Below are 22,956 nucleotides of genomic sequence, written 5' to 3' on the forward strand. Positions count from 1 at the left end.
TCATGGGAGTTCACGTTATTCCATGTTTAAACATGATATCCAATTGATCATTGATAACAGGTTTAAACATTCTTGTATAAAATGCTTTTATTATTTCTTATTTTGTGATTGTTCAATGAAGCAAGACACAAAACTCTTCAATTATTGCTGTGCCTATCGTTTAGCATTAAATGCTTGACTGATTAAGGTAAAAATGTTCTGACCATCTTATTTCCACGTTCCTTTTGGTTTCTCCGGTATAATTCTCTCCACAAAACTAATTTCTTTCATATATAACAACTTTTGTGTGAAACTCTACCCTTTAATGTTTGTTGAAAAAACAAAAAGCTATTTCAGCTTTTTGTTTTTCAACAAATGGGTATGTTAACTTGTTTTTCAGTTACTTGCATTACGTTCATTGAATAAAAGAATACAAGAATGAGTAAATTTGGTAGGATACTTTGCTGGCCTGAATTTGTGAAAAATTATTTCTTTCTCAGCAAAAAAGGGCTAATTTTCCATCCTTGATGTAACTCTGCAGTTTTAATATTTCTTCTATACTATTTGGGAACAGAAGAACTCCAATGAAAAAGTAAACCCTAGGGACAGCATTAGTTGGAGAGTTTTGTGTCCTACTCCATTGGACAACCAAAAAAGAAAAATATGGAAGATTTTTTTATAAGAAATTTTACACCTGTGATTAAAGATCAATTATATATCTTATTTCTAAATTGTTTAAACAAACTCCAATATAAATTTAAATTTATTTAAATATATTTAAATGTGTATGTATTTTAGATTTTAAATTTTAAGCTACGTCATAGCCTGATGATATAGTCGATACGAAATGTTTCGCTATCAAATATTTCATATTTTAAATATATTGATTCTTTTATATTATGATAAATATGGCTTCTTACTTACTAACATGTTTTTATGATTTTGTTTTTACCTACATAAATATTGAACTTGGAAAGAATATTTTAAAAAGAATATCTTATTCAATTAACTTTTTGTTCTTCCTTTTTACTGTTAACCATGAAACGGTTCTGCTGTCTTCCCTCTATTTAACTTCTTATTACTGAAACTATAGCCGATATGGTAAAAACAATGTTTATGTGATGATTTATTGGAATATTTTTATTTCTAGAAAGGATATGTACTTCATTCATGTTTTATTTAGATTGTTAGAACAAAGTGTAATGTTAGGCAATCAAAACGAAAAACATGTATAACGTAATAATAAAAAAGCAGTACTTATTTTTAAAACTGTTTGGTTTTGAAAAGGTAAACTACAGGCAGTGAAGGACTAGTATGTCTACTAACTCGGATGATGTGTCTTCAGTTGAATATGAACAGATGGAAGCCAGTTTTGAATCCATTTTTGGCAGCAGTAATGAAACAATCTTTGGAGATTTGTCCATGACGCTAAAAGAGATTGACGAAACTTTACAAGAACAAAATGCCGATCATTTGCTCGACAATATTAATGGTGAGTCATCTATGTAGGTAGATATATTGTGCATATGCTAAATTTGTAACACAAAACGCACGCACGCTTCAACTTCTATTAAACTTTGTGTAGTATTTTTTTACTTCTGGGGACCACGGATCGAATTCCACTCATTGTCAGGCAGTATGTTAGCGATCTACAAATTAGCTCCACTTCAATTTAATTACACAGAGTACACCCCCTGTTATGATTGGAGATCCGATCTGGGTAAACCATTCTCAGAAGTGGATGAACACACAAATGTACCATGATGAAGATTAATTTTAATTATATTATTGTTATTTATAAATGTATAGATTCGTCCCACTTTTTGAAAGAGCTGATCACAAAACAGCAACGTTCCCACCAGAAGATACAAGTATGTATGCTTATTTTGTGCATCTTAAATATATTAATTTTCAAGATTTGTACAAGTTTTTCCAATTAAAAATATTGGTAAATTCACTATTCACCAAATTTGCAAAGATTTTTAATTTTTCTTGTTTTAAAAAAGGGATTTACGAGCGATTTCAATTTTTTTCTGTTTTACCTGCAATTTACAGTAGATATGTGAATTTCAACTTTAAGCTTCTTATGTAGAATCTTCAAAGAAACATCCAAAGAAGAAAAATAAAGGTTATGTCTTTTTTTAAAAAAAATAAATGAATGAATTATTAAATACAAATATCTTAATAAAACCCGTTGTCTGTTGCACCGAAAATTACAGTACCAGCATGCGATTCTGTGTTTTTGTATTATTGCATTTGCAGCTTCCGAAAATCACTAAATAAAAAACACTGAATCGCATTTTTGATATAGTCTCTTCTATCTTGGAAATCTATGTAGTGGCCTTTAAATGTTCCTATTTTGACCTCTATATCTTCTAAGTGCGTGTTTTAGCCTCATAAATCTGAAAGCAATATTTAGATTTTAGCCAACTTACTTTGTAATCAGGAGCTAACTACCTTCGAAGGTAGTTACAACTTTTATGTCCCTTTATCACCTTTTTTAGATACATACAAACCTTGTATTTTTATTTTTGGTGGTTTGTAGCCTACAGCTAGGGCCCAAAAAGGTACTTCCCTTTTTATAACATAGAACAAAGAGTTAAAAAAAATTGCATCAAAAACTATTTTTTTCCTTACTCACACCTTAAAATGTATTATTAAAAAAAGCCACTGACAAGAACGAAAAACATGCGCAAAATTAGGGGACTGGAGCAGACTAAAAAAGAGAACACGTGTATATAGTTGTTAAACAAAAATATAATTTAAAAACCAGGAATTCCGCTTATTTTTTGCTTTATTCTGGCAGTAAACAGACTAACTAGCAAGGAACGAGCACTCGGACAATCATCTAAGTAAATTAAAAAATTGCATGCCAAAGCGGCGTTTGAACTGCTTTTGGGTTGAAACAGATACAAAATGCGAAAATCTGGGATATTCAAAAATTGTGTATTGACGATTTTCCCAAGTCACTGTGAAAAGTCATTCTCGTTTTATTTATTTCTCATTTTAACCAAGTTGCGCTAGCTATTTTGTTTTTGCCTAGCTTAATGGCAAATGACAATTGTTTTCATCAAGAATATTATCTTCATGATGCTTGCGTTACTTTTTAATAAATTGGAACTGTCGCTCCCATTTTAGTCTAATATAATCATGGATGATTTGAAAGCTTCGACTAAGAAATCACAGCTAAACAACGCCGAATCAAACGTGTTACTTAGGTCATTATCATTGTCGTTCACTGACAATTCGTCACAACTTTCGCACGAACAAGAAGTTTCGGTCATAGCAAAAGATAGCATTTCCTGCCCAGCGTCAAGAAATCAGATGGAAGTTGAATCGGAGTATAGCTTAGGTAGTTATTTTGAAGTAACAAGTACTTCTTTACATAGACAAACTCACTTTGACGAAGCTAACTCTGGAACGACAAGTGGTTTTTCATGCTCCGGCGAAAATGGTACGGATTATTATTACTATCTTAATTTATTAAATGTAATGTTCTGAAAAAATAAGGGTAGTTAACCTTTTATATGCAAAATTACTAAAATCTAGTCTATGCTGAGTTCGTGTATGATTGTTTCAACTGAATATCTTTCTCATGGCATTAAGACCCTAAATTCAGTTCTCTCTAAAACACGTAATAAATTCTTTCAGCTTTTTGAATGGCCGTATCTTGACATCAGTATGAAAGAACATTGTTGCCAATGAATGATTTGCAAGTGTTGATGCACTGCGTCCCGTGATAATTAGAAACATTTTTAATCTATTTATTTCGAATATACCGTTTTGAACAGGGAGTTTTTCTGTAGTCGCGAATTTAACAAAATTTTACAGAATTTAAAGAAGACAGATACAAAGTCAAAATTTTTTGTCCGCTAATTAGAGATTTAATATATAGAAAAAATCGGCTAGTAGCAAAATATGCATCTGTAATGCTCAGGTGAGGCCACACCAGCATTCCATTTGTTTCTTCCAGCCAACCTGTCTGTACTTCTAAGGCATCTCGGATATTTTCATGCTGATAGCTAAGCTTTTTTTTTAGTACTCTAATCATAATCTTTCTGTATGTTGACATCAGAACATTCCTGATAAGCTGCAAATGCTCTAGTAAAAAAAATAATAAAAAAATACTACTATGCTAGTGAATGACTGTCTACTCTTGCACTGTTATCTACTCATGCACTGTTAACTGACTTAGAGTTAGCAAAAGAAGAGTGCTTAGCTAGCAAACATTTTTTAAATGTAAAGATATATATAGCTGGCTAGGTTAATTAGACAAGCTATAAAATGTTAAAGTTATTCTCTATATACTATTTAACCTTTGCAAGGATATTGTTTTCCAAAAATTTAACCCAATAAAATTATTCATGCGGTAGTTTCTTCTTCATGCCTGGCGGCAAGCTCTTCATTACTCCTAACAACTTTTTTTCAGAAAGTAAAACTGGCTCACAACTTGAATTACTAGCCAGTACAACAAACCAGAATTAGCAGTTCTCTATTGACTTAACTGCTGCTGCATGGCTTGAGGCACCGATAAATTTTCATGAGTTTGTAAGCACTGATTCAATATAAACCGCGCGAAATTAAATTCCGACAGACTCGGCGAATAATACGGTGTATTGTGTACAATTAATTGTGTGCAATATATTGCAGCAGTGGGAACACAGGACTTTTTTTCTTTCAAATTACAGCAAGATTAAGAAAGTAACTTATGTTGATATTTTAATGTAGGGTAAGTCCAAAACCAGTAAAGGCATGGCTATAAAACTATTTTTCTTATTTCTACAAATGTAGCTACTAAGCCACGGAAAAAAAATTTTTTTTAAGAAAAGTTTAAATATTCTTATATGCTTTAGCTTATTACTACATGTGAACAAAAAATCATAAATTATGCACATAATAAGCGTAATTTACCTTTCAGATTAAATAACTCATTCAAAAACCTTCAGTATCGCTTGGAATTTGCAACATAAGTTCTTTATTGTGTTTACACTGTTTTCTATGAAACAGAATTTTATTATTACTTTTAAATTTCAAAATTGACCGTCAAACTATAAAAAATCACCGCATATTCGTCGACCAAAGAAATGTAATATTGCCTGCAAATATCGGTAGGCTCTCTACACAAAACCCAATCCCGACAGTAGTCCAAAACATATATATTGATCATAAACGTGCATATTTAACAACACGGCACATTTATGTATGCCTGTCTATGTGGGGCGCTTTGAACCCAGTTTCCTAAGGCATATTTCTTCTTGAAAATAGTAAGGAAAGTGATTTATTCGGAAACTCGCTATTTTTTCAACAACCTTATTCAGTTAAAAAATCCAAAGAGATTATAGATGGGTAAACAAAAAAAAAAAAAGAAACTTTTGGAGTTTAATGGTTATGCTGGTATTTTACACATAAAAAATTACATATAAAACTATTTAGTTCGTTTTTACTCGTTGTAGACTCAAAGTAGTGTTTACCTCTAATATGCGCCTGGCTAATTATTTCTCATTTAAAGATCGTATACAGAAACTTTTACCTTGTTTTGGACTTTTCTTCATGCTATCCACCATCTTTTGAGAATTTTAATATTCTAACGCGCGAGTCTAATAATTTTAAAGTCACGCTGAAGAAGAGTCTGCTCATTGAGAGAGATCGACCATTCCTTAATAAGTCGGTTAAGTCTATGCCTCTTGAGCTATTTTGATACGATTTTGATACAAGTCATTAATTTTATTATTACTTTTTATTTTATTTTATTTTAAAACGATGATTTTGTTGAAATATTGTATGATCATGCTCGCATGAAGCGAAAGCTTACATGAACTTGTCGCAAAAATAGTCGTGTTTTTTTTCACCAATATAAAAATCTAAATGGAAAATACACTATTTTGATGTTGTTTTTCTCGCTTTGACTACATGCCCACTCATAATCCTTTTCCTTGAAAACCTTCGCAGGAATCTTTTCCCAAATCCTGTGGTACCATTCGTCACAAAATTTGCAATTTGCCTTGTGGAAATTTTTATTGTTTGTAGGGAACCATGGTTGTCTACAAAAACAAAAAATCTTGTAGATGTTCATTTTATCCTTACACCGACTTACTCTTTTTTCTTTTGTCACAGTAGGAAATTTTTGCATCATTCTGCGTTCGAGACAACTAACAAGATCGTTGTCGTAGAAAAGGAGCGTTGGATCATCGCCGAACGCTAAACTGGTTGCAAATGCTATTGCAAATAGGCCACAGTTAACACCATTTCGTTGCTGTTAAACAGGCATCGTGCGTATATGTATAGCACCAGAACTGCATCCGGAGTACGATGCAATTTGTTTTAAGACATCCTCCTTTATTTTCCATCCAACAAGATTGTCAAAAATGTCGTGGTGTTAATTGTGTACTCTTTTATCATTATCTGTGAGATATTTTCGACTTAGATTTCTTTCGAAAGACCGACCTTTTCAATGCAGTGCTTCGTGAAAGCCTGAAGTTTATTGTGTAACCAAGATGGTAGAGTCTATTGTACTTTCTATACTCGGAATTTCGCCGAATATTTGCTTCAACATACCTAAAAAAATGAACAAAACGTTATAGACGTAACATAAAAGGATTGCTTCAGTGAAACATAATGTTTAAAGTACCTTGAAAAGGTTTCTGGTAGAAAATCTGTAACCAAAACACTTATCATGCCACTAATAGACGTGTTTTGTACTGGAACAGGAACTCATACTTAAAATCTTTATTTTTTCTCTCGACGACATTTGTATTGACGGATATTTCCATTAAACCTTGTCGAAAGTGTTTTACCCATCTCTAAAAGAATTTGAATATTTTTTAACAAATGAGCCGCTTTTCACAATTGAATTATCACAAAAATGCACTTACCTTATGGCAGGGAAGCCAGAAGTCTTCCATAGATTTTTTATACTCTTCAAGCAAGTATGCGTTAGCTATTCTTCGCAATCTTAGTAGAACCATGTCCTTCATGGAACTCATACTTGAGCCAGTACAAAGTCATTGCTCCCAAGCTTGTTCGCGATGAAAAGCACATAACAACACCAGGAAATCTAAAATAAGGTTTTTAAAAAAAGATTTATTACTTGATTTGTAACTTATAAAAAAATATATATACAAAAACAATATAGACTTACCAGGAAACTTTCTTTCAATTGAAACTATCTTCTCTTCATAATTATCGACCATGAAGCATATTGGCGTATCATTCCAACTTTTTAAAACTTCTAAAGCTTTCGTGATTGCATCAGCTGTTTCATCCTGCATTGCGAAAGAGCCATCAATCTGATAATCGACATTCGTCTTCAGGGCAACGAAGAATAGAGGGATCGAATACTTTGTCGTTTTATAGGTAGCAAACATATGTGATAACCATAACGCTTTAAAATGCCTTTGTGTAGATGTTTGATGAACAAACAAAAGTGATAAGTAAAAGAAAAAAGTATGAAATAAAATATACCTGTATAAATTTATCTTCCACTTTTTCGCCTATTTTCCGGTTGTAAGTCATTGTTCAGCTTTTCAAACTCTGTTTCAGCATCTTTTACCGGTTTTCCGTAACTACGAAAGAAGAAGTTATCGTTCGGGTACTCTTTTTTCCATTCCTGAATTTTGATATCCAAATTTGCTTGATCGAGCTTTGCGAAACGTAGTTTTACAGCTGCTTTGTACATATGATTACCTACGTCTTTTATTGTTGAATGGAAGCAGCGACTGGTACATCGGCTTTGCCTCGGAACATTTCATTTTTGACATAAATTTTGATATGTCTTGACATCCCCCTTACATTTCTTACTCCCTCTCCTACCAATTGAAGGATTTTATTAATGATTCCAACATGCTGAAAAAGATTTTACTGTATTAAATACTACTTTTTAGAATATTTATATAAATAAATTGCACAAATTGCAGCCGTACCTCGCCTAGCGAGTGTCCAATATCCGAGCTCTTTTCAGAAATGACGCATATTTCTGTTTGCAAGTGTCTTAATCTGTATTCCATATTTTTTTAAGCTTTCGGCGTTCAGTATTTGTGTCTGCCTACGTGTAAGAATATTTACTTAATTAACAAGTCATCTTATGTCATCGGACATTATTATCAATAATAAAGGTGCCACCTACTTTAAAACTTTTGAAGAAAATCACATCTCGAATTACGATTTTTGTAGGACAGTTCATCTTTTTAGTAGTCTGGGACAGAAATCTTGATTTCCCAAATGTTCTTAAATTTGATATGTCACCCTAAATAAAATTGTTTAGTCTATATATGACATGTACAACATAAGCCATGGTATCAACAAAAACAAACAAAAACTTTACTCTCTAACTTTTCCGATGTCGACTTTTGACTCTTTATATTTGGTGGTTCACGCCATGAGTGCAATGATTATGGAAGGAATTCCATTAAATTTTAGTTTTTTCTCGTCATAATGAGTTTTCTTCTCCTCAAAAAGTATTTTATGATCCAATGAGTTGTAGCCTAGAAAAATATTAAGACACATTGATAGATATTTTTTTATATAAGAAGCTAGTTTAAAGTAAAGAAAACTACAAAGGTGGTATTGGTATCAAGTTCAAACTGCTTGATTGCTACTCCTGCTTCCGAAATGGATGAAAACCTCACTTGCGGCTCTGTGTCCTAAAAGTATAAGAAGAAGAAGAGTAGTTGAATACAAAATAAGAGCGCAAGTCTATAAAGTTTCAAAAGGACTAGAAAAAAAGAAAACAGCAAAAAGTTACTGCTCGACTCAAAGCTAAAATAATACTAATAATACCATACAACATGCAAACAAACAGAAACAAGCAAAAAACAAACAAATAACAAAACATAAAAACAACATAAAAACATAAAAAACTAATGAAAAATACCTTCATTTTTCAGTTCCATGATAAAAGGTTGCTGTCGTCGAAGTAAAAACGAAAAGTTAACTTCTACAACAGTACCAAATTATTTTAAGGTCGCGACGCCATGTGCTACCATTAGCTACGCTCCTCTAGATAATAACATTATGGTGCCAGAAATCAAAATATGTTTCCCGCACACTATGTGGGAAACATTATATGTCATATCCTATGCATATGTTTAAACTTCTGGATTGGGTTTTATGTAAAGAGTCTTCCGCAAATATCAGGCAAATATCTCTTTCCTATCAAAACTTATGCTTTTTGAAAGGTCATAATTTGAAAAAACAGTTACGAAAGCCAAAGCAAAATATTAAAGAAATAATCTTGTGTAACAATGTACAACAAAATTGTCCATATCCATAAGTTTTCCCTTCTTCAAGCTCTTTTTATCTTAATCCTTTTCTAACTGCTCTACGCTTTTTACGTCCCAACTTGACACAGTCCGTTGACTTGCGGTTAGAATGTTTGATATGACAAGTGTCTACTTTTGCACTTTCCTCTGTAGTAGAAAAACCACAGTCTATGCCTGATTTTTGAAACATAGGAATTAGTCCCATAGCACCATCATTATAAGCAATAACAGCAAAACCTACTGAAGTTTTAAAAACACGATTTCCAACATAAATTCTCTTTGGCCACCTTGTCAAAATTAAATTATTAAGAGATTCGCAAATAAAGTGTTGCAAAGATCGTTGCTTGAGTGTTTACAAGCATGCTGTTAAACGCGTATTAAAATACGTAGTTTTTTTCCTTGTTGCCACCTTAACTTAAGAAAATTAGAAAAGTCCCAATGCTTTCCCGCATTGTAGCGTCTTTACAAAAAAATTAAAGATAAATAACACAAGTTGGAAAGCTTCTCAAACTTCGTCTTATTAAATTAAAATTCTCTAAATTTCCTAAAGTTTCGCATATTTTTAGAATTGTTTCTACCAATTTCTCTTGAGATGGGTGCTGTAAACGTTAATAACAGAAAACACAATGAAATTAAATTCCTCACTGAAAAAGACAAAGCCGGCAATTTAGTTAATGGCGAACCTATTAACAGACCTCTTGTGGATATTGGAAATGAGAATATATCTGTTGAACAGATTAGCAAAGGAAAGAAAGAAACGTCTGTGCATACCGCTCTGAGTGTATCAGCAAGTAAGATAGTAGACGAGCAAATAAAAGGTAGTGTACAACACATTCTTAGTAACGACATATACGCAACACGACGCTTAAAGTTGAAAAAAGTTTTTTAGAGAAGTCCAACGGAAAACATATTCACCACAAATAAAGTACTATAAGTATAAAAATCTCATTTGCCATCCAAAACAAAAGTTCTCTTCACTTTGACTTCAATGAAATCAATGTATTCGCTTTTGTTAGGCAGATTTAGATTATCAAGACCTTAGGATGCCAAAAATTTACTTCACGAATAAATCAATAACTGTGAAGAACTTTGCGCAAATGAAAACATTGTACTTAAGCAAGTTCCCGTTTCCAAAGTTGCTCGTGTATTAATCTTGAAGTTGCCATGTTACCTAACTGGGCTGGAGTTATGCATCATAAGAAATAGCTTGTGCAAGATTATAGAAACAGATTTCAGGTTAGATGAAAAACAAGTAAGGTATGAGCTTTGCAATTCCTTTAGGTGTTAAATTGGTTTTGTTTTAATAAACTTTTAGAAGGAGAAGAGACAGACAATTTACTTCTGTATTTCGACCTAATGTCTGCGCATATTCAGGAAATGAAGCTAGAGAAAGAACGAATGAAATTGGATGTTTTGGTTGCTTTGAGAACAAAATTACAAAATGTCTACGACGGTGAAAGCTTGGAGAAAATACCTGCAAAGTTTGCGGAGAAGATCAACGATAATTTGTGCGAAGTCATGATTGCAGAGGTGATGAGAGTGAAAGAAGAAGAAGAAGCAAAGTGCACAAAGGAAAAGGAGGGATACTTGTTGCAAATAAAAAAAATGTCATCGGAACTCGCTGAACTTGCTAAAGAGAAATGCGAGTTAAGTGTCGAGTTAAACACATACAAAGAACATCTGTCCAAGTTAAAAGAATCATTCGACAAAAGTGATAATTTAGAAAACCGTGTCGTATATTTGGAAGACTTGTTACGAAGTGTTGAGAAAGAAAACGAGAAATTAAAAGTGGACACGTGGCAACTGAGGAAAGAAAACGAAAAGGTAAATAAAAAGGTGAGAGACCTGGACCATGCGTGCGAAGATTCTTGCCGGAAATACGACTGTTTGAAGATGTCGGAAAAAACGATGCGACAAACGACGCGTCAAGAGATTGTCAATCTGATCGCGCAAAACAAAAAGGCCAACGACGAACTATTTACCGTGAAAAACCAGAAGGAAAACTTACGACTAGAATTGGAACGTGCAAAAAATTCAAAGGAGACTGATTTAACGATAATTAAACGCTTGGAGGAGAAACTAAATAGTCAAAAAAGTTTTTTGCAGAATATGCACGAGGATTCCAACAAAAACTTTGAAAATAATTTAAAATTAGAAAGCAAGGCCACGGAATATAAGCAGAAGTTAAAGAAGTGCGTCAACGTTTTGGAGGCTGCGCGAAAGGAAAACAAAAGGTTAAGCGATAATGCACATGCTCTCCAAAATGAAATAGATGAATGTCGTACGGTAAAGCATAATTTAAAAATGAAAGAGTCTGACCTCATATTACAACACGCAAAAGAGAGAACTGAATTAGAAAATACCGTTAATAAGTTGACAGAAAACGAACATATTTTAAAAGAAAAGCTGCAGACATTGGAGAGAGCGATGCAGTATTATAAAAACACTTTAAAAACACAGACACTTGTCACAGACACTTTAAATTGGTCAACTCTAAGAAAAAAAAACAAATTACTGAAAGACACCACCTCAGATAATTCTCATGTAAATTTCATTAAACTGGCTGCTCCTCAAACAAGAGTTTTAGCTTCATCGACAGCGAATATACCGCCTGTTAACTTATCCAAATCACTTAATTTTCGTCACTCTTCTACAGCAAATAGTAACACTAATCTTGAATCCTTTTATGAAACAAAGAATTCTTGGAGAAAACCACCAACCTCACCTGTGCACCACTTGCCACCTCAAAGTGGGCACATAAACAGCTCTGAAGAACGTGTTTTCCAATTCCACGGCGACACTGCAAACGTTGATGGTACAATGATCTACGGTACAGGATATGTTTCGCCATTCGTCAACAACAAACTGAAGTACTCTGAAGACGACACAAGGTGAGCAGAAAAGAATGTTAACTAGCAGATGACATCCTATATAACATGTTTTAAACGCTCATTTCAAAAATTGTAAATCCATAGGCTTTAAATTTCCGTCTGTGTTTTTCCGGTATGTAGTTAGTTTTTCTACGCATTTTTTAGATTGTTTCTTAAAGAGATGACGTATAAGCTTGAACATACCGAAAATGCTCTAAAGTTGGCTGATCAAGACGAATACATGTCTTCATTACTGACGGGGAAGAATTTGGAAGAGAGGGTATGAGAAGAAAACTTTCATTTCTTTATTTATTTTCACGATATCTAAAAAGGATATGACTGATATACGATATCGCCCACTAAATGTGAATTCAAGACTACACTTCCCCTCCTTTGGTCAAGCTATTAAAGCTATTAGTGTGATTAGTGTGATATTTTGCACAGTGCTTGGCAAAAACATTTGTAAAACTATTTATTTTTGTTTGTATCTAGGGATTTTGTTGCGTGTGTACATATGGCAATAAATATGGCACGAAAAAATATTTGGCCGACACTCTGTGTATTGATAGGCTAAACCTACTGTCGTTGTTCTTATACCAGCTTCAAACTTTCATAGACGACTCAATGAAAGATTTATAACATGCCCCAAATTAATAATTTTGGATCATTTTTGTCTGAATATTAATCCGTCCGAAATTTGCGTTGTCCGAAAGGCTTCTTTTTGGTTTTATTTTTCACAGATTTATGATTTTATTTTTTGAGTTTTTTAACAAAGCAAATTAGTGTCATACTTTGATATTTGTCTTCGTTTGTTAGAAAATTGTTCGTTTATTGACGATAAAGTGATTTAATTTTTATTTTCAGGTTCAAACCCTCCGTTCTGAAGTGATGCGTTTGTGATGTATAATGGACGCTCATGCCAGTACCCTTGTGAAATTTTAAGCTCACAGTTTGCAATTCATTTTAGAAGATTTATTTTTACTTTAACTTTTACGTATAACGTTATAGACCTGAAAACTTTATATTCTCATTTAAAAAATGAAACATTTTAGTGTGATATTCTTAAAGGTGCTACGAAACAGCCGTTGGTTTTCGCAGCCCCTTTAAAAAGAGAGAAAAAAAGGTTTTATGGATATTTTCAGCATTTTTGCATGTGGTAACTTGCAAGTTTTTTACCAATCTGGAAAATTTCCTCTTTGTTTCACAATTATGCAAGTATCTTAAATTTTAGTCATAAAAGATATACCTATTTCAACAAAATCAAAAATTTTGTCCAATTAAAAACTATGGTTATTTATATATTCTATAGTTATTTTACAGTTGACATGAAAGTGGAATTTTCAAAATGAACTGAAGTGACGAACTTTTTTCAGGGTCTTGAATATTTTGTCCAATGAATAATTTTGACTGACAAAAATGTTTTCCAACATTGTTTTGTGGCCTATAAAGTATTATTTTTGTGTCGGAAAATTAATACAATCTGTGCTTTTAATACAACCGATTACCCCTGACTGTACCGCAAAATATCGCGCGAGGTCGGTGCAATGTTACCGTCTAAGTTAGATAAAAATAAAAAATAAGAAGTTCGGTTTACTGTTCTTATTATAATATAATTCATTACTTTTGTATCACTCGAGTTAAAAATTCGAAACAGTCCTGTCTGAAGACAGAAACATACGGTCATTTTTTTTTAATAAAAAAAATTTTTAATTGTGATTCTTTGACATATTTTCCTGATATTTTAAAAAAAAGAATCTAAAATATTTATTATTAAGAGGGATAAAATGAGGAAAAATCTTTTTTATTTTTTAGTGTTTTCAATTCAATAGTGTGCTCAAAGTTTAAAATTCCTTAAATATATTTGATACTGCAATGGCTTCACCGCGAACTGTTGTTTACTCTTAACTGACGCCGTTTTCTCGTATTTTTGAAGTCTTTTTTGTGATTATATTGCTGTGTTCGAGAAAAGAGCAGAATAAGTTATAACTACAAGATGAAGAAACTTGTAGTGATTATGGTGGTACTTTTTCTCACAGAGATTGGTGGGTTATGAACTCAAAATGCTGAGAATTGTGTGAAACCTAACAATCATCAACGCTCCGACAAGGTTCGTAGATCATCACCGGTTCTTCTTTACAAAAACCACGTAGCCTTCACTCTTATACTTTCGGGAGATATTGAAACCAACCCAGGACCGGAAAATTGTCACTTATGTACGAAGAACATTCGTAAAAACGCTCCCAGGCAAAGACTCAGTCCATCAGTCCTGCTTGCGGAAAAACAATCATCATCTCAATGCGCAAGATACTTTTGATTGGTCATGCTGCCGTTGTCTCTGTTCTCAGTTACCTTTCCATAACACCAGACTATTAGACAACGATATCATTGATCCAGTTATTCTTGAAGAAGCACCATTCGATCAGCATTTAGCTTTGTTGAACAATAACAGACACAGAACTACCATTTGGTACCTGAACACCCAATCAATCACCTCATCTTTCGCGGAGACAATGCTTCATACATATCAGTTTGATATCATAACGATGTCTGAGACTTGGCTTAAAGACAACACCCATTTGCTGAAACACGTCACCATACCTGGGTATAACTTTGAATACAATAACAGAGCAGTTAAGCGTGGTGGTGGTGTCGGATTATACATCCGGGACCAGTTCAAATACAAGGTACGTAAAGACATCATGAAGAAAGACGAAACTATTGAACATCTCTGGATTGAAGTGAAACAGAAAAAGACTTCTTACCTTCTAGCTGCTTTCTATCAGCCGAGTTCCATCAATGGCGAAAAGATCGACTGGCTGCAGAAATTTGAATTTATTGTATCGTTCGTATCAATTACCTGGACTGGTCCGATTATCATCACCGGAGATTTCAATATTGACTTTAACAAAAAAGACACATCAGCATACGTGAATTACCAACAAATCCTTAATAGCCTGTGTTTTAAACATGTTGAAAAACACCCGTATTAACAGAGTCATTGATCATATTATTACGAACTTACACAAGATCACTCATCATGATGTGTTACCCTGTGACGAGATTAGTGACCATGATGCTCCCTATATAATATGCAACATCACAAAACCAAAATTTGAGCCACGATACAAGCACATGCGTGCAGAAAAAAAATAGACATCAACCAATTCGTTCAGGATGTTTTTAATCTTCCGTTCAACTTGGTATACGCCTTCAATGATCCAGAAGACCAAGTCGACACTTTTAACAAACTGTCTAAACGAACACGCTTCACTGGTCAGACAAAAGATCGCTCGTCTTCCAGCACCATGGTTGAAAGACCCTGAAATTACTGCAAAGCTGAAAAAGATCGTCTTCGTAAGATTGCACAACGCACTAGAGATCCTTCCGACCTTGCGCAGCTAAGAAAAATCAGAAATGAAGTAAAAATACTGATTAAAATTGCAAAGAAAAACTTCTACCGTACTGTGTTATCGTCAAAACGTCCCAAAGACACCATTCACCGTATTCTAAATCCAAATCCAAAACGTATTGATGCTGATCCAGAAAAATTAAATACACATTTTAACAAGACTGCCGAACGCCTCCTTAATTCAGTTCCAAAACCAGAACAAATGCTGAAAGAAAGCATTCAGAATCTTCCAGACACAGATGATGCCTTTTGCTTCCGACGCGTAACTTACGAGGAAACAAGGAAGATGATTCTTAATTTGATCTCGACCTGTTCAACAGGTCCAGATCAGATTCCATCCAAGTACCTAAAAATTTGTGTTGACTCAATTGCAAATCCTATATGTCACATAATCAACACCTCGATAGATAATAAGATATTTCCCAGACAATGGAAGATCTCCAAAATCACACCTATACCAAAGGTAGACCATCCCAACGAACCTAGTGATTACCGTCCAATTTCTATCCTTGCTGCATTGTCCAAAGTATTTGAAAAATTAATGATGAAGCAGGTATCAGAGCACCTCGAAAGAGAAAATCTCCTTTCCATTCACCAGTCTGGCTTTCGTAAAAGACACTGTACAATAACCTCATGCACAAAGCTGAAAAATGACATCGTGACAGCGATGCACAGAGGTGAAATAACCTTAGCTGTGATGGCAGATTTCTCTAAAGCATTCGATACTGTAGACTATGAATCGCTGATAACTAAACTCCATCAGCTAAAATTCTCAAAGGCATCCATATACCTCCTAGCAAACTACCTTTCGAGTCGACGCCAATTCACCCAAGTCAATGATAAAGTATCACAAGGACTTACTGTAACTACGGAGTTGATCCAGTACGCTGACGACACAAGCATATACCTTTCCTGCAAACCAAAAATGTTTGATCAATGTGTCACGAAAATGAATCAAGATGTATCAAAAGTGCAGTCATGGTCGAAAAACAGTAGCCTCGTCTTCAATACGAAAAAGACTAACTCCATTCTTTTTTCCACAAAGCAAATGGCGAAACATCACGAGTTTAAATATGAAATATTCTCAACAGACGGAAGTCAGATCAAACAGACCTCCGAATTCAAGCTGCTTGGTGTAACGTTCATAGAAGACTTAAAATGGAACAGCCATATCAATAAAACCACATCTTCATCATTTGGCACACTAAAAACACCAGCTCACTTGAAAAGGTTTTTATCCTTCAAACTTCGTAAGCAACTCGCTGAAGCACTGGTGTTAAGCAAACTGGATTATGGTAATGCAATCTATCACGGAGCACCTACATACTTGATGAACCAGCTGCAGAGAGTACAAAATGCAGCTGCAAGTTTTGTACGCTTACGTTATTCCAAGATCAATGACGTTGTTGGACTCAAGTGGCTTCCTGTGCAAGAACGAGCCGAGTTCAGCATTTCCAGACTTGCTTGGAAATCTATTAACATTGACGACTGGCCGAAGTTCCTGCCAATGCAACAAATGAAAGAACCAGTGCGACCATCACGTCGCCAACAAAACGACGGTATAAAGATTGCATTCATGGTCAACGTTGCGAATACTTTTGAGTACGAGGCATCAAAAATATTTAACAATCTGCCTGGCAACTGTAGAAATGCAAAAGTTTACTCGGACTTTTGCAAAAACACTAAAAGTTATCTGCTAGATAAATCATTAGCTCGGAGCGTCCTTAGTGCCTTCTTGTTTGTGTACCTTATTGTTTGTTTGTTTTAGCCTTTTTGTCTTCTACCTATTATTTGCCAATCAATTTTATTTTATTTAATCTCGCCACTGCTACCACTATTCTTCATTGAGCACCATAGGCAGGCTCTCTACAGTATGCATTAAAACCTAGTCCAACTTTGCCTCTGTTTACAACTGTTTTAGTACTTACTGGGTTTTAATGCAAACTGTAAAAAACATGAATTTCAGTTTAAATATGTTAGTGAATTATATGACTATATTTTATAAGGTCTGCACAATCAATAAGATTTTCGACTACCTACTTTATCAGAATCTCTCTTTTTTCCAAGTCACTATTTTCTCTATATTTTATCATTCCTAATCCGCCAGTTTTGTTTTTGTTTCGCATTTTCAACAACTCGTTTTAGAACAATAGCTAGTATGTTTCACATAATTATCCATCTTGTTACTACTTGATCTCTTCTATAATTCTCTTTCTAATACTTTTTGTGAAACATACTATATTATGAACTGGCTTTCGTTTTGTTTTTTTGTTTTTTTTTGTTTTTGTTTTATATATTAACCTTTATGTACATACGAATATCATATGTTATTTCAGGAGAAGAGCCATTTTGTACAATTATGGAGCTGAAATATAACCGCTTTTATTATTATTATTGTTATTATTATTATTATTATTATTATTATTATTATTATTATTATTATTATTATTATTATTATTATTATTTATTTATTCTGTATGATAATTAAAGAAAGTTATGCAGAACGAATAAAAAATTGCATCTCTACACATATAACATAGGAAACGTTTACACTTTAATAATTTACACAAATTTATTATTAGTTATTGTCTATGCCTTTTTTGACTGTTTAACAATAACAAGACCCAAAGTTCGGCGAAAACGCTTTACCTTTAATTTTCATGAATAAATTAATAAAAAAAGAATATTCATGACGTTAAATTATTCATAACGTTTAAGTGGGTGTAACATTCCTTCATCATGATTTTTGCAGGTAAAAGCAAAGATCTTTAATTTTCTTTTTCTCGAAATAAAATTTTCAGTCGTAACGGTATATATTTTGTCGAATACTCCCCTCCATCTTCTCAAAATTGTACGAAAACAAGTTTGTTGCGATAATTATATCTTTGGCTATAGAACTTTGCTTTTTCTGACGCGGAAAGTGAGGAAATATCGAGTTATTGATCTATCATGCTTAAAAATAGATAAATCAGTCATAAAACAGCTATTGTAACACTAAATATGCTATATTTTCAAAACCGCCTGTTTTTTTGAGTAAAAAAAGCAAAGTATTTTAGAGCTGAACAAGAGCTGTATGGTGGCCGAGAGCTGCCATCAAAAAATATTTGCGATGGCACTGAAGGGTCACACTTCCATACAAAAAAATGAAACTTCTATACAAACAATTGAAACTTCCATACAAAAAATTGAAACTTCCATACAAAAAACTGAAACTTTTATAACATCTCTCAAGGTTTTGGAAACGTTTTTGGAACTTCTACAAAAATTTTTGGAACTTCTGCAAAAAATTTTGAAACTTCTATAAAAACTTAAAAAAACTTCTGCAAATTGTTTTTGAAACTTTTATAACACATTTTATTTATTTTTCAATCAACAGTTTTTGAAACTTGAATATTCTTGATCAAGCCAAATAGAGATGATATGAGGAAGAGCTGAAGAGGAAGGATGGATGTCATCCGAGATTATTTTGTAAAAGGCTTTTTATATTCTAAAATAATTGGGTTATTGAAACATGTTCATGGGATTGAAATTAGTTTATCGACTCTTAAACGAAGACTCAGACAGCATGGCTTGAAACGTAGAGCTGTAGAAGGAAATCGTAATTAAAATCAGGAACTTGTTCAATCAATCCAGCGGGAGACGAATGGTAGTGGTTCCACCTTAGGTTATCGTAGAATGCGAGCAGCAATGATGTCTAGGTCAATTATTTGTCGTCACGAAGACGTAAGATTGATAATAAAATCGTTAAACCCTGAAGGAGTAATTCTTCGAAAAAACAGACGACTTCACAGACGCAAATATGTTTCACGAGGGCCTAATTACGCACGGCACATTGAAGGTCATGACTAATTGAAACCCTTTAAGTTTTCGATCCGCGGTTGTATTGATGGCTTCTCGAGAAAATTAATCTGGATTGAAGTGGTATCCTCCAATAAACTCCCGGAAATCGTAGCAAAATTTTATTTAGACTCGATCAAGAAATTGGGAGGCATAGCCAGTCAGATCAAGGCTGATGATGGTACCGAACATTCTTTGATTGAGCCAATTCATGTTTATTTACATATTTCAACTGACAGTCAAAACAGCTTGGGCTCTTTTAGTATTATCTCTTCCCCGGAAAATCAAAGAATTGAGTCCTACTGGTCTACCTTACAGCGTGATCGCATTGGTTGGTGAAAATTTCCGATCCTGTGTTAGTCGACTGCATACGTTTTTGCTTTATTTCGGGATGAGTGGAATTCACACATTATTTCTAAGAGTAGGAACCCTGGCCCTCGTGGAAGACCGGATGTAATGTATTACTTGCCACATTTGTATCATTCCACTGATTGCCTAATAAACGTAGATGCTGATGAAATTGAACAATTTTATCCATGCGTTACCCACAACACAGTTTAAGATGTTTCCCCGAGTTCAAGGAGTTCGCACAAACTTTGATGCAGCAAAATGGATGGGACTTTCTTAATGTTGTTTCGGATGCGTTACGTCTGTACATTACTTATCAAAGATCGTACAGTATTCATAGAACATAGTTAACTGTTTAAACTTTTTTTAATCCAAATTTAGTATTACGTGTTTAATATCGAAGTGTGAAACAGACCCCTTCATAATTTTAGGCATTCTTCAATTTTCCCAGATATTCATACAATTGATAAAAAAAAACACAATAAAAATAAATCGAAACAAGTTTTTTATTGCACCTAAAAACCCTCTTAGAAATTGTATAAAAAAAGTTAACAAAACAGAATACTGGAAACTCTATTGTCTGTCAGGCGTGACACAAAAAAATGTTTGGTTAGTGTTCAGAAGAGGTTCGCTCGGTCGGTCGGTCGGCCGGTCGGCCATAAAAAAAGCATGCATTTTTTTCAAGAAAGGTTACATTGTTTTGCTAAAAAATCTGGCATAATCGAAGTCAGCTGCCGTCATGTTTGATCATTCACTCAAACTACCTTTACCGGCCCTTTTTACACGGGCATAATTGCGCCACTCGAGAAATTTGGTGTGACGCCCACCACCTTGCAAAAATTAACAGTACACTTACGGCCGGCATAAAAAGGCCGTTAAGGTATTTTTACGAGCGCGCGAATTGAAGATTCTTTCAAAAATTATCGGGAAGTTTATCCCAGGGCTTGTGCGAAAAGAAAGAAGGGGGCTCGCTGAGCCAGTTTAGAGGCAATTTATAATCAGAAAACATCGCGGCGTGGTTGCGAGGTGAGTCGAAGAAAAAAAAGATAAGAATGTTGGTAGTAGATTTTCCTTTGCTTGTTTCATCATTCTATTGGAAATTCGGACACCCGAATCAAAAAAGTGCATTTTTTTTTCTCAACGGACGTTCGGTCGGAGGACACTAACCAAACTTATTTTTGTGTCACGCCTCAGTTCAAACATAACAAAACAAAAAAGGATCCAAAGTCAGTTTAAATGATGTCCATCTCCCATTCAGATGACTGCTTATATATTATATCGCTCCGTTTTCACTTGTACTTTTTTTATCTTTCGAGGTGTGTAACTTTTCGAAGAGGATGATGAGGCCTTTTGACGAACTCTTGACAATAAATTGCCAAGACGAGTTTCTGTTTTCCGTTTTTTGTTAGCACTACTTGAAGAACCGTCATCGGGGTTGTTGGCATTACAATAACTATTTGCTGTTGACTTTGAAGTATTCATCATGTACGATTCTACCTGGCTGCGTACAATTTGCTCCAGCACGGCGTCCATGTTTGTTTATAATTTGGTATCATTATTTTTACGGTAGCCGATAGAACCTTTCAAAAAAAGTTATAGAAGTTCCAAAGTTTTTTATAGAAGTTCGCAATTTTTTTTACAGAAGTTTTTTAAATTTTTTTTAATAAAAGTTTTTATTATTATGAATATAATTTTACATTTTTTTAAATGATAGTTATTTCAATTATTTGTATAGAAGTTTTTGTTTTTTTAAACAGAAGTCTAATTTTTTTTTAATAGAAGTCTAAATTTTTTTGTATGGAAGTGTGACCCTTCGGTGCCATCATAAATATTCAAAAAAAAAAGAAAAAGAGAATTTGAATTCAAGTTTTATTTTAAATTAATTTTAAATTTAATGTTAAAAACAAACAAACGAAAAATCAAATTGAATTTAAAGTGTCCATTGGCCGAGAACTGCCATGAAAAATTTAAATCTATTTTTTTTTAAATTCAATGCATTGTTCTGTGGTAATAATCATAAACAAACATGGCTGAATGGTGCAGCAACACGCAGCTTAAAACTGATTTAAGTAACTTTGTCAAGCAGAATATCCTAAGAAATAAAATTCTAAATTTTGTGGAAAGAGATTACCCAAGCTACGATTGGAGCTTAAGAACATTAGATCGCAGGCTCAGATACTTTAAGATCTACTACATTGATAAAAACGTTACGATCGATCATGCAAAACAGGCAGTGAAAAAAGAACTTAAGGATCCTGGAAATCTTTTAGGATACCGTGCAATGCACCAAAAAATACGACAAAAATACGACTTAAAAGTTCCGCGAGATTTGGTGCATAATACAATGTTTGACCTCGTGCCTGAACAATTGGAAGAACGCCGTCCTGGTAAACGACACAAAAAAGAGAAAGAACATTTCACTACAAAAGGCTCAGACTGGGTGTTATCTCTAAATTTTCATGACAAACTTATGGGGTATCAAAATGCCACGTTCCCTATAGCAGTATATGGGTGTATTGACACCTCAAGTAGAAAGCTATTGTGGTTGAAAACGTGGATCTCAAATTCTAAACCAGAAATCGTGGCTAAATGGTACCTTGAGTACCTGTACCAAACTCGTACATTGCCTGCATATATACGGATAGATAAGGGAAGTGAAACTGTTATCCTGTCTACAATGCATGCTTATCTGAGAAGGAATCACAATGACCTTGAAGATGCAACTGACAGTGTGATATATGGTCCTTCAACAAGTAATCAGGTATGAGGAGTGAGGACATTATTTTTTACACTTCCCTACCATACCCTCACAGCCCTGAATGTCAAAAAGCAATAATTCTGCTTTAGGTTTTTGATAAGAATAATGAGATAAACACTCAGCCTTTAACACTAGTTCGGTTCTGACATCATCAATAATTGTTCCATCATTATTAACGTACTTCGCTTGTTCTAAACTGTTCTGTGAAGTTTTTTGCTAAGATGTGTGTTTGAATTGCTCTTCTTGCAAAGCTTTCTACATTTTCTTTAGTAGCTAAAGTTTCATTCAATTGTTCAATAGTCTCCAATGAACTATTTAGAAATTTTTTTAAAACATACTCTTTTCCATCTTTACATTTTGCTCCATATACCTCGCGAAAGCCTCCCCGACTAAATGGATTATCATCGATTAAGAATTCCATTACACTAGACTGACTCCATGTATATGCATCAATGTTGATGTGGAAGTATGACACTTCAATTTTTTCATAAGGCTTTT

General features: G+C 33.8%; 2 protein-coding genes across 4 annotated transcripts; both read left to right on the forward strand.

Moving 5' to 3' along the window:
* The first annotated feature begins 40 nt into the window (after positions 1-40).
* LOC130647219 (early endosome antigen 1-like) lies at positions 41-13,233 on the forward strand. Of its 3 annotated transcripts, none has more exons than XM_057452999.1 (8): positions 41-1,471; positions 1,789-1,850; positions 2,072-2,107; positions 3,118-3,433; positions 9,803-10,054; positions 10,552-12,127; positions 12,272-12,386; positions 12,971-13,233. In XM_057452999.1, exons 1-8 carry the CDS (start codon positions 1,294-1,296, stop codon positions 13,004-13,006), a joined length of 2,571 nt encoding a protein of 856 aa, XP_057308982.1. In that variant the 5' UTR covers positions 41-1,293; the 3' UTR covers positions 13,007-13,233. The 3 variants fall into 3 exon arrangements, with proteins under 3 accessions (XP_057308982.1, XP_057308981.1, XP_057308983.1); XM_057452998.1 differs by lacking the exon at positions 2,072-2,107 and adding an exon at positions 2,484-2,546; XM_057453000.1 differs by lacking the exon at positions 2,072-2,107.
* Positions 13,234-21,487: 8,254 nt separating this feature from the next.
* On the forward strand, positions 21,488-22,887 carry LOC130647223 (uncharacterized). Its single transcript, XM_057453004.1, has one exon. The coding sequence runs from the start codon at positions 21,727-21,729 to the stop codon at positions 22,465-22,467; it is 741 nt and encodes a 246-aa protein (XP_057308987.1). The 5' UTR covers positions 21,488-21,726; the 3' UTR covers positions 22,468-22,887.
* Positions 22,888-22,956: the final 69 nt, after the last annotated feature.

Source organism: Hydractinia symbiolongicarpus, chromosome 6 (genome assembly GCF_029227915.1).
Source record: "Hydractinia symbiolongicarpus strain clone_291-10 chromosome 6, HSymV2.1, whole genome shotgun sequence".
NCBI lineage: Eukaryota > Metazoa > Cnidaria > Hydrozoa > Anthoathecata > Hydractiniidae > Hydractinia > Hydractinia symbiolongicarpus.

Bases quoted from the DNA above. Each gene is read 5' to 3' on its own strand.
- LOC130647219 (XM_057452998.1), top strand. From the start codon at position 1,294: ATGTCTACTAACTCGGATGATGTGTCTTCAGTTGAATATGAACAGATG. The intron at 2,547-3,117 runs GTACTTCCCTTT...CTCCCATTTTAG, and splicing joins TACAGCTAGGGCCCAAAAAG to TCTAATATAATCATGGATGA. The intron at 12,387-12,970 runs GTATGAGAAGAA...TTTTATTTTCAG, and splicing joins GGAAGAATTTGGAAGAGAGG to GTTCAAACCCTCCGTTCTGA.
- LOC130647223 (XM_057453004.1), top strand. From the start codon at position 21,727: ATGGCTGAATGGTGCAGCAACACGCAGCTTAAAACTGATTTAAGTAAC.